The 12,957-nt window shown below is 38.6% G+C and overlaps 2 protein-coding genes across 3 annotated transcripts in view; one reads left to right on the plus strand and one right to left on the minus strand.

Moving 5' to 3' along the window:
- On the plus strand, positions 1–6,367 carry LOC137296970 (mitochondrial inner membrane protease ATP23 homolog). Its single transcript, XM_067828900.1, has 6 exons — positions 1–254; positions 2,104–2,149; positions 2,577–2,658; positions 3,399–3,533; positions 4,991–5,080; positions 5,361–6,367. The coding sequence occupies exons 1-6, from the start codon at positions 32–34 to the stop codon at positions 5,556–5,558; spliced, it is 774 nt and encodes a 257-aa protein (XP_067685001.1). The 5' UTR covers positions 1–31; the 3' UTR covers positions 5,559–6,367.
- The window catches only part of LOC137296948 (protein DD3-3-like), a 22,157-nt gene continuing 15,555 nt past the window's right edge, over positions 6,356–12,957 (minus strand). For both annotated transcript variants that reach the window (XM_067828866.1, XM_067828865.1), the window contains exons 9-13: positions 12,682–12,855; positions 11,153–11,388; positions 10,321–10,537; positions 9,941–10,058; positions 6,356–9,328 (exon numbers count right to left, since the gene is read on the minus strand). In XM_067828866.1, the coding sequence (XP_067684967.1) occupies positions 8,936–9,328; positions 9,941–10,058; positions 10,321–10,537; positions 11,153–11,388; positions 12,682–12,855 (1,138 nt within the window). In that variant the 3' untranslated portion in view covers positions 6,356–8,935. The remainder of the gene's footprint in view (positions 9,329–9,940; positions 10,059–10,320; positions 10,538–11,152; positions 11,389–12,681; positions 12,856–12,957) is intronic.

The following is a 12,957-nucleotide window of genomic DNA, read 5'->3' on the forward strand; positions in this document are numbered from 1 at the left end:
TCCTGAAACAGTGGAAAGAAAGGTGTCGAAAATGGCGTCGAATTCACATGGCCAAACATCGGCAGAGGACACAAGTGAGCCCAGCGAACACACAAAGTTCAAAGGAACGAAAGATGACGACTATGGGTTTTATTTCTACCCAGAGAGGGGCATACCTGAGGAGAAGCCGTCCTTTTGGAAAGCTATGTGGCAAGGACGAACAACAGGCCAGAAACTAAAATGCGAGACCAACGTTGCCTGGTGTATTGAAAATCGTGAGTGAGAAAATCATTGCAGTGACTTCTCATTACAATGAGGAATTATAGACTTGAGTTTTACAGGCACAATTTATGGCGTAAATCAAGTGTAATATATGTGGCTACTGTCACTGGTATAGTTTCATCATGCTGATCATTGCACGTCCAAGGGCATAACATCATCCAAGGGGGACAACCCATTGTCAGTATTCAGCATAAGTGCCAAGGATCAAAGGATGTTTCACCGAAATTGATTAGAAGGGTTCAACGACCTAAAGCACTCGAGGGACCACGAATATGAATGGATTTTTAACTGAACCATTCAGTGCACAGATCATGCTTGTGTCTTCTTGGTGTGTTTACATTCACAACATGTATTTAAAGGTCACATGCAACCAAAAAATCAAACATAATTAAAACACATTTACCACTTACTCATGACATATAATATATATTGCTGCTTTTAAAATAACAAATAAACAAAATTATAAGCATACAATCACGATTCAAAAGTGCAATATTTCGTACTTGGGCTGACTTCCCCCAAAACGAAGGCCTCGGGAGACCGAACCCAGTCATAGCGGGTGGATGTGCACTCAAGTGTAACAACGGCTTCCGATTGGCTGTTTCATTTGCTGATATGCTGAGGGTTCATTGTGTGTACAGAAAGATGATCTGTTTGATGGACATTTTAGAAGTGTGGCGAGTCACAAGAAAGTAAGATTCTTTATGGATAACAATTTCTTTTTGTGTACTTATGGTCAGTATGGATTCATATACTGTTGTCACACAAAATCATATACACTAAAAGAAGTCGTTATCCATGAAGAATGTATGTATGTTAGGTTTTGAAAATACATGTTCTCTGAATTTGTGCACGATCCAATCAAAAATCATCTCAGTAGATATGGTAAACTATTGCGTGGCTTGAAAGTGGCAAGAGTTTGCACCAGTTTCCGTCAGATCCAATCATCTGAAAAAAATGAATGTAGTTTGTTTGCAACCCACAGACATAAAAACATGTCATGTGTATCACACGTGCCCAATTACATAATGTGTCAGAGACAGGACTCGGGTGCACGAGTCATAAATCAATTTATTTTCTTTTATGTCATATAGTCTGATAGGTGTTAAGTTCAAACTGCACGTGGTCAATGATTGAAGCAGTGTACTGCATGTTGTCTTTAGCAGACAGGCATACAGACATATAGGTGTGAATAAACCAGACACTGAGCTTTCTCTGTGACAGAGTCTGCTTACCACAATCAACAAGTTGTTTCTTACGTAATGAGTAGATTATTTACTTGTTTATGTACACAACCAAGATTAGACTACTGCTCACGACCTCAGACGCTGGGCATGCGTACTGTTTCAAGTTCCGCGAAGCACTGCGCATGCGTTATGGACGCAGTGCAGCGCAGCACAGCTGTTGAAACCAGTTTTCCCCCCAGCACTGGGGGAAATTTAGTGAAACGTTTGAACTCCGATTTCACAGGTTTTTTTTCATCTTTATACGTTGATTTGTTTCAGTAAGTGCATACCGAAAGGTACCAGAATCTGCAAAGTTGTGTTTTACGTTGCATGTGACCTTTAAGTAAGAATTATTTGGCCAAAAAATATTTAATAAAATTGGAAAGTCACTGGTTTTAAGTCCAGTATTAATTGTCCTTAATTGTCTATGCTTTCTTCGCTGTTCGTTGGAAAATCAAAAGAGACTCAGTACTTGTCATTATCATGTCACTATGTGAATGATCATATTATAAACAAATGATGATCATTTAAAGACACATCTTGACTCAGCATTACATGTTAGAGTAATCATGATAATGAGCGAGTGATATTTGAAAATACTTGAAAAATGTTTCAGATCCCATGGTCAAGTTGATGATGAGAGCCCTGAAAAGCCATGGCTGGTGAGTTAGCAATTTATTTTCAGAGATATGAGAAGTTTTTTCCAACATACCTGCCCTTCACTATGAATCAAGTGAAGTGATTAAGGACAGAACTCAAAAATCTTCAATATATAGTGTTCGTTGATCCTATAATCAATGTTGTTTTGCAACATATGTGCAACTTATTCCTCCCTTTGCTGCAGTGTCAGACATATATTACAAAATATCTAATACTTTCACCATTTCACGCCTGGATTTATGACCCAGTCATAAATTAATGATCACCTTAAAGGCTGGAAATACCATATGGGACTGTCATTGTGAAACCAGCTGTTTTTAATAAAGTTGCAATTTTGCCGAACATATCATTAAGCAATTTTGTTTGAATGACACTAGTTCCCTGGGTGTCATTTTCTGTGTATATCTGATGGTTTGCATTTTGTTGCAGTGCAGTGGACTTGACTCGGCATGTTTCATGTGAGAAGTGCCGTGAGCGGGTCAATGGGGGATTTGATCCAACCACTAACCAAGTAGGTAATGCAGGTAGACTCAAGATATACCACCTTTTCCAGTAACCTTTCCTCAATTTCTGTATGTGCAGAGAAGATCTGAGAAGATCTTTCTTATAATTAGTCTTCAGTATCCCTTGCTTTTTTTAAGAGGCAACTAGCGGGTTCGGGTGATCAGGCTCGATAACTTGGTTGACACATATGTCATTGTATCCCAATTGCTGAGATCCATGCTCATGCTGTTGATCAGTTGATTGAATGGTCCAGACTAAATTATTGACAGACTGCTGTCATAATGCTGTTTATCATAAAGCTAAACTCACTCACTCAACTCAGTCTTACAATTACATATATTATATTATTAAGGAAAAAATCAACTTGATAAAATGAATACTCTCATTTGACAATTTGAAAGCTGAAAACTTGAATATTAAGAAGGAATCAGCACTCGGTTGTTGTGAAATTTGTTTCACCCAATTTTGGTTTTAACTGATTTTTGTTCCCCCAGTTCAGTTTGATAGGATAAGAAAATCTGAAAAAATGTGGAAATAGCAGATGTATTTTTTGATATCTTCAAAATGTTAAGGAGATCATAGAAATTGGGGAGGGATGAATGACAGTTTAATTTGTGTTATTTGAATTTCTTAAAATAAGATTTCAACAAGTTTTTATTCTAGTGCTTTAAATGATTCAGAGTCATTTGTAAACCAGGTGTTGAAACAATCTGGCCATATTCTGATGCTGATGTTTCTTGTTTGCAGGTTGTGGTGTGTCAGAACAATGCCACTAAGAGAAGTATCTGCTGTAATGTCTTGGCTCACGAGTTCATCCACGCATTTGATGCATGCAGAGCAAAAGTCAACTTTGAAAATCTCCGCCATCTGGCCTGTTCCGAGGTACTGTGACACTGAAGCTACAATTGTACTGTGATGATAAAACTCAGTTGAACAGTCCACTGCAGATTAGCTCTTTTTGGGATGATTGGTTAGAGCTATGGCTGGAAATGAACACCTAGATCAGCCGGTGGGGTTTGAACATTTTGTTATATTGTCAGTATCATGGATTAACATTCACAATATCAGTCACTATAATCTGGGAGGTGGGGTAGCTGGGCAGATAAAATGTTCGCTCGTCATGCTAAAGATGCGGGTTTGATTCACCACATGGCTACAGTGTGTGAAGCCTACTTCTGGTGCCTTAGTCACTCACTATTTCCTGGTCCAGTCTTGATAACAATGTAAATACAGACCTCAGTTATATGGGTGGAATACAATTTGAAATGTAGTTTAGTGCTTGTATGGTGTTAAGTTATGAGCTGTGACAAAAATGCTTCATGCATATATTTTAGCATTTGACATGGTGTCCGAGCGTATAGTTTGAGGTGACGAAAGTCGAGATGTGCACTTGAATTACAGCACACAATCACTCGAAAAAGACAGAAATAGTAAGTTATAATGTACATTTGATGACGCTTACGAGCACTGTTATTGATTGTATTCTTCAACTTATTCACTTTGTTTAGTTATCTACTCGAAACATCGTTATTTTGTGACCCTTGAAGGCCCGGGGGAGAATAGGCCCTCAGCAACCTATGCTTGCTTTAAAAGGCGACTAATGGGATTGGGTGGTCAGACTCGCTGACTTGGTGGACATGTGGATGCTCATGCTGTTGATCACGGGATTGTCTGGTCCAGGATTGATTATTTACAGACCGCTGCCGTATAGCTGGAATATTGCTGAGTGAGACATAAACTAAACTCACTCGCTCACTCATTACTTTGCTTTTTGACATTTGTACGAGAATTTTGTCCAATAACATTGAGAAAAGTAAATCTGTCGATAATATATGCTCACTGGATATAAAAAGGAAAACAAACATGGGTTTATAGAATAATGGTCAGTGTAATATTTATTAGGTATTATTCTCACCTACCATACTTACTTTTTACATCCTAGACTGTAAATGCCAGATGTCTTTAAGTTAAGCAGTGAGTTGGCCGCGACCCATTGCAGGGGGTTGGCTTATATATATACGAAACATACCTTTTCGACACTGATTTTAAGGGTCAAGTTAAGGGGTCGACTTATCAATAGGGTCGGCTTATACATGGTAATGTGCGGTAATTCATGAAATAAACACTAGGTTTGGGAAGACGTGGAAGACAGATTGGCTATTTTAGGAATTACTAATGTATTATTTATTGAGCATTTGTCATGTGTATAAGGATTACACTCTTTGGAGGTGATGTAAATACTGTCAGTGTAAGATATGATGAATATTAGACTGAGAAGTTAAGAAAAGAACACATGCAGCTTGTCAGGATTTTAGAATGATTGTTTGTCTGTGTGGCAGATTCGTGCTGCCAACATCATGCACTGTTCCTTCATGGCGGCGGTGTCATCTGGAGATGCTTCCCCAATCAACATCAAGCAGAGACATCAGGTTTGTACTTCATTGTATCCCATCTGCATAGATGAATGCTCATGATGTCAATCACTGGATTGTTTAGTCCAGGTTAAGTTTCGACAGATCTCTGCCCTATAGTTGTAATATTTCTGCATGGAGTGTTAACTATACTGTACAAAATAAGTTAGGGATATTGGTATTTTGATATTTTATCAGTGTTGCAATGAATAAACAGATCATTATTCGTAATATGAAAATTTACAAATATCCCTAAGTATTTTTCTCTAGTACATAAACAAACTGCTTTGTATCACAGGAGTGTGTCAAGTCCAAAGCCATCATGTCCATGTTGATGGTGAGGAACGTTACCCATGAGGAGGCCAGCCAGGTAGTGGACAGTGTGTTTGACAAGTGCTACAAAGACTTGGAACCAGTGGGCAGGAGGCCGCGGAAAGGATCCCGCGATCCAGAACGTGCACTCATTGAAGGGGCTTACTATGGCTACACAGGATAGCAGGAATTACGATTTTATGTGTGCTTCAGTTGACGTAGTGGACGATGTATGTGTGTACCTCATGCTTGTAATGGATGATTTGACCAGTGACCGAGTTCTCCTGTTCACATGCTGATCATTGGGTCAAATGAGTACCATGCGAGGTATTAAATGAACTTAGATGGGAAACTGATGCAGAAGTCCAGCTGTTGGATCTGACATGTGTTATATTGTTTAGTGCTGATTGTCATAAATGCAGATTCAATGTCACTTAGGGACAAAGCTGTGATATTGCTGACTTAGCATAAAACGTTATTCTCTCACCAGTATACAGTGGCTGCAGCTGGAGTACAAAATAAACAAATTAACAAATAAATAATATATTAAAATATATAGATGTATCTTGTGAGTGTAACCTTGAAATATTTTGTAAGGACATCTGCTGACTTTGAATGTTCAGGATGTAAATTGACATTTAGAAAAGGTATATTAAACACCTGGGTTGCTTTCACTGCCCAGTTCAGTTTCTTTCATGCTGAAAACAAGCATAACATTCTGTAACTTCTGCTTTGTACTTCACATAGAGTGAGTGAGAGAGTGAGTTTGGTATTATGCCATATTCCATCAATAACATGGTGGGGGACAATTCACACATTGTACCCATGTTTGGAATCAAACCTGGGTTTTTGGTGAGAGGAGTGAACGCTTTAACCAGTGGCCTACCCCACCAACCCCTACTCCACATGGACATTCTGTGGCCAATTTAATATGTATTAAGCATTTATACACTAAGATTATTTATTCATGAAATAAAGCGACAAATTACAAAATCAAGGTGTGTTTATTACTGAACCAGCAGTAATGGTACAAATGTGTAAATGTCATATATATCACAAGCACAAACGTCAAACAAAATGAATGCTGATTTGATTTCATGTAACCAAGGTAACAGTATTCAAATATTCAAAACAGTATTGCAGTGAACAAATAATACGAGATGTGGTAAAGTACACATCAAAGAAACCTCAGTGTTGACTGCTGTTTTATTTTGAAACCAGCCTTGATAATCCAGTTAAATATTTATTGCGCAAAATATATTAAAGAAAAACTAACTAAAACTACCTGAACTTACAATTCCAAGGCTTTATCGTCACCAGGGAGGAATTTTATCCACAGTATTGTGGGATATACACAGTTGTGGCATTCCTTCTGCAAACTGAAAGATTACTGTACCAAATTTGACAGAAAGTTGAGTTGGCCTTGTTACATAAAAACTGAACAAAAATGGCAGTTTGAAAACCACTTCAGTAATCAATGTCAATCACATACTGTGACCACCTTTTCCTGGAGCACTCAAATAGTGAGGCCATAGACTTGGTAAAGATCATAAAACATGTTGGCCATTTGGCCCAGTTTTGTGAAAAGCTGGATGCATCCTGGCGTCATGCGATAGATTTTGAAAGACAAGATTACCAAGGATGCACTATTTCTACTTTCAATTCAGTTTCCCTCTTGTATGAGTGAATAGGGGTTCAAACAAAAAAGTGAGGTTTCTGTTTTCCTTTTAACAATATTCCAGTTATATCACAGCATCATGTTAACAAAACCCAAGAGCATGCTATGAATCTAGCTATGTTCTAGCAACATAACGGATCAACTAGGAATTAACCCACAATATTTAAAAAGATCCAACTCCTCACAATAATTACAGAACTTGTGAGCTGGCTACATACAGCTCTTGAAATAGAGGTGAAAAATGTCATTTGTGAAGAAAACGTCTTGGATTGACCAGCAACCCCATGAGCTTTCACTTCAACAGCTAAGGATGTTACTAAAATATCACTCAATTAAGTTGCCTTAACCAAGGACGGAGGAACATTCCAAAAGGTTAAATACAGTCAGTTTTAAATATTGATATTGAGCATGATATCAAAGAGCATATTTTCACAAATAGTCGCAGCATGTAACTGGTAGAAAGTGTTCCACCCTTTGTTTCTGAATTGTGAGACTATATCCCAATTGCATGCATCATGTTTTACATATGGAATGTCCTCTTTAATGGCATTTCAATCAACTGTAAATTAATATTGCAAAAACATCAATGTTTGTGCTCATAAACATCAATGTTTGTTCTCATTCACTGTCAAATATTATGATGACATATCCATATGTTTCTGACAAATATGAATTTGAATGGAATATGAACAATATTCTCAATGATAAGAAGATGCATCATACATACATGTTCTACAAAGTCACATTTGATATGTAAAACTGAAAAGTGAGTATTTGTAATTGTAACAGTGTGGAGTTTCTGTGGTAGAGGTGGAGATGGAGGACTAGCTGATGAGACATCAAATGTAGATCTATGAGTAAGAAACTACTAAAAAAATGTTCCCAGTTAAATATACTGACAGAATGAGGTTAAAGTATTTAACTCATGGCAGTAATAGATAAATTTTGCTATGGTGATCCATCAAAGAAGCCTAAAGTAGCCTTCAGACATGTTGACAAACTCGAGTTTGAGAGTGTGAACGTTCCAACAACTCGCCACCAACACCAATTTCAGAGTTGTCAAACTGTTGTCGAGAAATAGGATCAGTCTCTATTCTTACCAACTTTTCCATCAAACTTTTGGTGCTCTCAAACGCGAGTTGAACAAGTGTTTTCAAACTTGTGTTGTTCAGAATCGGTCAATTGCAGTCAACGAAATTGTCACGTGACTGCACTGATGGAGTCGTAGCGCTCAAATGACACACTAGTTTGACATGTTTGACATGAGAAAGCGTGAGTTTTGTGAGTTTCACAACTTTTAAAATTTCAACAGGATGTCTTGTCAAACTTTAGTTTGCTGTTTCAAGGCCGCTTTATACAAGGATGCATTAAGGCACTAATCACAATATTCATTATCCATTTTGCCGAGGCGCTTTGATCACTTTCTACATCAATCTATGTGCACAAATCTTTTTATCAATTGGAATTTTTCCCAGATGTGACCATTTTTACAGATTACAGCAGTGTAGAAAAGGCACATAATTATCTAGTAACTATTATCATGAGAAAGTTTGAACTAAGTTCGTTCCTAATCCGTTGATCTTGTTATATACTTAACTTTGGTTTCGTTTTGATAAGAGTGCCATTTTGTCAATTTCATATTCACCCAGTGTGTTCAGCAGCCTGCAGTCACAATCTGAGCACATCAATATACCACTAAAAGGTTAAGGACATTGCTAATCTTTCAAATTGCTACAGATCTTCAATAATCTGTTACTATATCAATATGAAAGAATCCCATAGTCCTTTATTCCTTTTTAAGTATTATAATTGTTTTGAAAATTTATTGGATTTCAAATTGCGCAGTTTGATCCGAGATAGTTGTCTTCACTTCTTCATGCTCCTCAAACTTTGCTTTGAGTAGACCTCTGAATGTATTTGGCATTGTTTTTAACACTCTGCCACTTCTTCGGATGCAGTTTGAAGTAAACCAGTGTCCCTATGACGATGACAACAATGACAATACAAGCAATGACTATCCCGACCACCATGCCGATGTTGCTGGAACTTCGTGCCACAAACACTCCGCCTCGCTGGGACTGGAACTTAGCCATGTTGCCATCAATACTGGCATCCACTCGCGTCCATGTTGCGAAGTTGTCGGCGTTGGACCTGTAGATGACGATGTCACTGCTGCCACTGTCAACCTTCAGCTCTATTGTGAATGTTTTACCGTCTGCGGTGATCTGGTTCTGTGGATACACCACCAGGAAGTTGCTGACATAGTCACTGCCAAGCTGAAACAAAAAAAAAAACAAGCCATGATTATACATCAAAACTACTTGAATGCTGTAATGGAGCAGTATGTTTCGCATGTAGTTTTCTTTGCAAGACATCTTTCTAATTCAACTGTTGTTTGGTTATTGCAAAGGGGGAGTGAAAGAGAATGATTATACACAGCTTTTGACAATATTCAAGCAACATCCTGAGTAGGGATGGGCTTCAGACATTGTACTTGTATGGGGAAAAGAACCCTGGTCTTCTGTCTGACTAACTTTAACCATTATGCTGCCTCAACCCCACTCAGTTATCCCAAACGAGGACAGTAGTAACACACATGGTACTGGTTAAATCAGCTTGTAGACTTGGTCTGATAGAGATGGTGGCAAAAGTGTTAACGTTTAACATCTTAGGGACAAATAGTTTCTGAAGGAAAGAAAATTCATGTGAGAAAATATATACCAGAAACTGCCTATGGAAAAAATATTCTTAGAAAAATATCCCACTTCTAAGTTTCTACAGTAGTAATTACTTCCGATGGAATTAATCCTATAGAAAAAACATCCCTATTTAAATCATGGTGTTCACAATCATCTTGGGGGTCTACCACATCCGACGTGTCTGCTTACATTCATTGTCTGGTGCGCAGCCTGCATCTGCCTGTCTCCTTCCTGTCGACTCCATTCCTCCAGTCTCAGTTTCTGCAGTCCAGCAAATGCTCCTTCGCTCACTTCAACCTTGGCATTGCTGAAAGAAGGGGAGATAATCTGTTATGGAATCCATTATGGAATGCCACAGATGACTTGCGATGGCAAATTTTAAAAGTTTAGAGGAAATAGTATTAGTCTGTCTTAAGGCACCATGACAGTGTAACTCTTTGGCATGAAAGGTACTGGCATGACATTGAAAGAATAATGAAGTTAATGGAGGGTGATATCCATTAGAACATCTAATGACACCCATCCTTTAGGAAGGGTAACACTGTTAAGACTACTAAAATGGCACCTACCCACTAGGCAGGGTGACACTGCCACCCATGTAGCCGATGGCCTCGTATCTCACAGGGTAAGGGTACACCATGATGCGAGCCTTCTGGTCTCGGTTAGAGAAGTCGTTGTTCCTGGTGGACATAAAGTGGTAGGTTCCTAGCTGAGTTATCTGCCTGGGGTCAAGGTTGAAGTATGTACCTGCATCATCCAGTTGTGACATCTCACCACCGAACTGACCTACAAGAGCAGAGAAACACAAAATGTTCTTTTTATTATTTGTTATTGGATATTTATATAGCGCACATATCCAAGCAACTAGTACATGCTCAAGGTGTTGGTATTTTGCATTTTTCCTCTCAATCATTGGATGTCAATCTGTATTGTCAACCTCAATTCTACTAGGTGCACCGAGTTATTCTGGCTTTGAATCAAAGTTTGTTAAGTACTGTTTGACTTTATAAAGAAATGTGTCCAGCTTACACTAAATAGAAATGTGCAATCCTTTTGAACATAAAATCATACATCTTGTTCTATACCGGTACAATTTCTTGACAAGAACCAAACATATGTTCATTGACTCTTGCTAAGAAATCCTCGAGTCTAATTCTCTAAACATTCATTAATTTATTTATCATGATTTATAGATCCCATAATGTTCCACAAACAACGTTGAAATACTGATTGGGTGGTCCCTGGACAAGTCTCTGAACTATGGCCACATTGCTGGAATGTTGTTGAGTGCAGCGTTTAACAACAAAGAAAACTAAAAGATGCCATATTTCCTGAATGTTGTTAGCCTGACCGGACTACTGAAGTCAATCTAAACTAAGAACAAAACAATGAGCTCTGTACCTGTGCTGAGGAGGGCAAGCCTTTCTACATCATCTTTCCCCAGACCCAAAAAGGTGTCATTTGTCACATGCTCTGGGTAATTAACACCAAAATGTCCCCGTTTCACTCCAGGTCCAAAGGATGCCCCACTGCCTTCTGGGTATTTTTGTGAAGACAGAAGAACGATGTTGTTCCGGTCAGTTCCTGCCAATCCATTTCCATCGTTGCCTCGGTTGTTGGTGTTGGAACCTGTCCATCTGACAAATGAAAGTATTTGCTTTGATATGTTCACACTAAAAATGCAAAATAACTCCTGAATATTTTAGCATTTCCTCTACCCATTAAACCTATCCACCCAAACAACTTCAATCCAAATTAACGGTAGATAATTAGATTTACCCAAATTTGTTTTATATTTAACCTTAAAACAAATTACTATGTAGATTTGCATAAATGCCCCCAAATGTTTAACCTTCATTAGCCAAAGTCTATTTCTTGTCATTCTGAATATATCCATTGATAACATTTTGGTAAAATTCACACTTCAGCGAGTTTCTCAGATTCTCACAATCTCCCAAATTGTTCCAGTCTGAGTGGCTTCACTACAAGGTCTTGTATACCAACCAGACTCAACATTGGGAAGCCAATATCAACAACAAGGGCACCAGTCCTGTTCATTAGGATGGAGTTTGCAAGAAATTCAAAATCGAAATACTGACTGATACACAAAAGAAAGTGCAGAAACATTGTTTCAGTAGAGGAGATATCTTTATGTTTATTATTATTATTATTATAAGTGTTCTTGTATAGCGCACAAATCAAACTGCAAGGCAATTTCTCTAGGCGCTAGGTATTTTCCCTCGATCACCGGATGTCAATCTCAACAGCACATCGTATTTCAATCTCAACTGTCTGGGGAGTATACAACTCTTGCTGCCACTAGGCGCACCGAGTTTATTGTGGCTCTCTCATCCTAACGAGGTACCCATTTGACAGCTGGGTGGACTGGGACACATAGTCACAGCACTTTGTCCAAGTTTACTGCACGTTGCTGTACCCGCAACTAGGTGTATGCACGTGTTCATGTGGCCACCATCCGGTCATATACCAACTGATTCGTGGGTTCTTTTAAGTGCACAGGATTGTGTACTGTACACTATTAAAACAGGTGATGGCTTTGGTGTCTAAGTAATATAAGCTACCCCCCCTACCCTTTCCCTGCTGATGTGTGATTGGTCTGTAAAATTTAAATGAAAATCAAGGGTGGGAAATTTGTAATCACATGAGCTATGGAAATGGATCCAGGTTTAATGTATGAATTACTGAAAAAAAGCCCTGGGTCCTGATCCACAAAGCCTTCATAACCTTATAATTCTCTTGCCAATGGCTTCTTCTCCATGTGTTCGTAGACCTACGAATTCTTAACTTTGATCATAGCCATTGAGATAAGAATTGGCTTACAAAGTTTGTAGGACTACAAATGTTTTGAGAATAGCTAGCAGGGTCTTGGAGATATGAAGGATGATTGTGAACAAACACAAAGCTCTTACTGGAAGTGCACATATTCCGATGACCCCATCTCCAGCGTGTTGGGTACAAAGTCATACTCCACAGAAGGGTACACCTGCACGATGTTGCCGCGTTTGCCTCGTACGTTTAAGTTGTGGATGGTGCTTGTGCTGTCAATGTGGTCTGGACGAGGACGTATTGCAAATGTATGAGACCTGAAAACAAACATCACTGCCATCATCATCATCATCATCATCATCATCATCATCATCATCACCACCACCACCACCACCATCATCGTCACTATACAAACTTGT

Source organism: Haliotis asinina, chromosome 9, assembly GCF_037392515.1.
Source record: "Haliotis asinina isolate JCU_RB_2024 chromosome 9, JCU_Hal_asi_v2, whole genome shotgun sequence".
Taxonomy (NCBI): Eukaryota; Metazoa; Mollusca; class Gastropoda; order Lepetellida; family Haliotidae; genus Haliotis; species Haliotis asinina.